The sequence below is a fragment of the Emiliania huxleyi genome (genome assembly GCF_000372725.1).
Source record: "Emiliania huxleyi CCMP1516 unplaced genomic scaffold EMIHUscaffold_7935, whole genome shotgun sequence".
Lineage (NCBI taxonomy): Eukaryota > Haptophyta > Isochrysidales > Noelaerhabdaceae > Emiliania > Emiliania huxleyi.
In genome coordinates this window covers 1-1,301 of record NW_005196067.1, presented here as the reverse complement: position 1 = coordinate 1,301, position 1,301 = coordinate 1, and the positions used below count along the sequence as shown (strand labels likewise).

Here is a 1,301-nt window from a genome sequence, read left to right as displayed (position 1 = left end):
CTTGCGCACTGCTTAGCCCTGAGGGGGGAGTGTGTGTGAGGTGGTGTAATGTTGTCCCGTTTCAGGCGGCAGGTCAGGGGATTAGCCGGGAGGATTCGGCAGCTCAGCCGGGGGCTGAGCGTCTGCAGGCAGCCTTCCGCTCGCGCCGAAATTCACAGCCCTCCCGGGCCGACGGGGTGCTCCTTGGATCGGGCCCCGCTCCGCGCTTTTCCTGTACCTGGACTGTCCGGGTCAGGAGGGTGAGAGTATTGGGTGGGCGAGGGCAGTACATCTGGCGGGTGGCGATTGAGGGACAGCAAGAGGGCTAATTGGGGGGTCAGTGGGCTCGCGGGCGGCGCTTCGTGGTCCTGGGCGAGCAGGGGCAGTGGTTAGGAGTCTTGGGCCTGGAGATATGAGGATTGTCGAGATGTCGTGCGAGAGCGGTAGCTGAAGGAAGGTAGCGCGGCTGGAGAGTGGTGTCCGAGGGACAGTGATGAGTTGTCAGTTGGGGCGCGAGACGCGCGGGACAGTGTTGGAGGCGGCCAGTGAGGTAGGGTTGGCTTTGAGCAGTGCAGCGAGTGTGTGGTCAAGCGTGGGAGCGGCGCGCGAGCACCGGATTTTTTTGCTGTGCGAGTCGAGTTCGTGGCCGGTGCGCGGGAAACTCGCCGAAAACCCGCGCAGCCGGCCAATTGTACGACCGAGGTCGCTGAGTACGACCGAGGTCGCAGAGCCTTGGCGACGCGACGCGCACGTCGCCAAGGACTTCGTAAAATGTCAGAGTTTTTTTTCCCGTGTCACCTCTCCGCCCACTCCGCGTCGAGCGGTCGAGCCCTCTTTACAGTATGCCGCGGGCGCGGGCGCATACCGCATACCGCTCAGCCCGTTAGTACGCTTTAGACAGGTACCGAGCAGAGTGCGGCCGCTCTGGTGAACGCCGTGTGATGTTGTCGAAGAGAGGAGCGCTAGGATACCCGCGGCGGCATACCCCTGGCCCTTCCCAGTTCCCTTACAAGGGCCCCTTGCCTGAATTAATGTTTTCTGATGAAAAGCAAGGCGAATTGGGTTTCCTGGCGCGCGGCCTGGCGGCCGGGGACGAACGGCGCCCCAGGCCATGCGAGCCGACCCACTATCATTCTTTTCCCTGGGACTAGGAGTTAGGCCCCTTGGAAGGGGCCCCCGCCCCCCATGGGGGGGCGGGGGTTGGAATGGGGCCTACCGCTGGGCGTGGGCCTTTGACATTGGAGCGCGCAAGTTTCTTAATGGTGGGGTGCCCGAACCAAAAGGGGTGGGGTGGAATTCGGGTCCCCCTTAGGCTTGGGGGG

The 1,301-nt window shown here is 63.5% G+C and overlaps 1 protein-coding gene across 1 annotated transcript; it reads right to left on the bottom strand.

Annotated features, from left to right (window-relative positions):
* Positions 1-81: 81 nt before the first annotated feature.
* On the bottom strand, positions 82-849 carry EMIHUDRAFT_258626 (hypothetical protein; the record flags this gene model as incomplete). The annotated part of the gene is made up of 3 exons (XM_005759775.1): positions 82-133; positions 593-710; positions 819-849. 3 exons carry the CDS (start codon positions 847-849, stop codon positions 82-84), a joined length of 201 nt encoding a protein of 66 aa, XP_005759832.1.
* Positions 850-1,301: the final 452 nt, after the last annotated feature.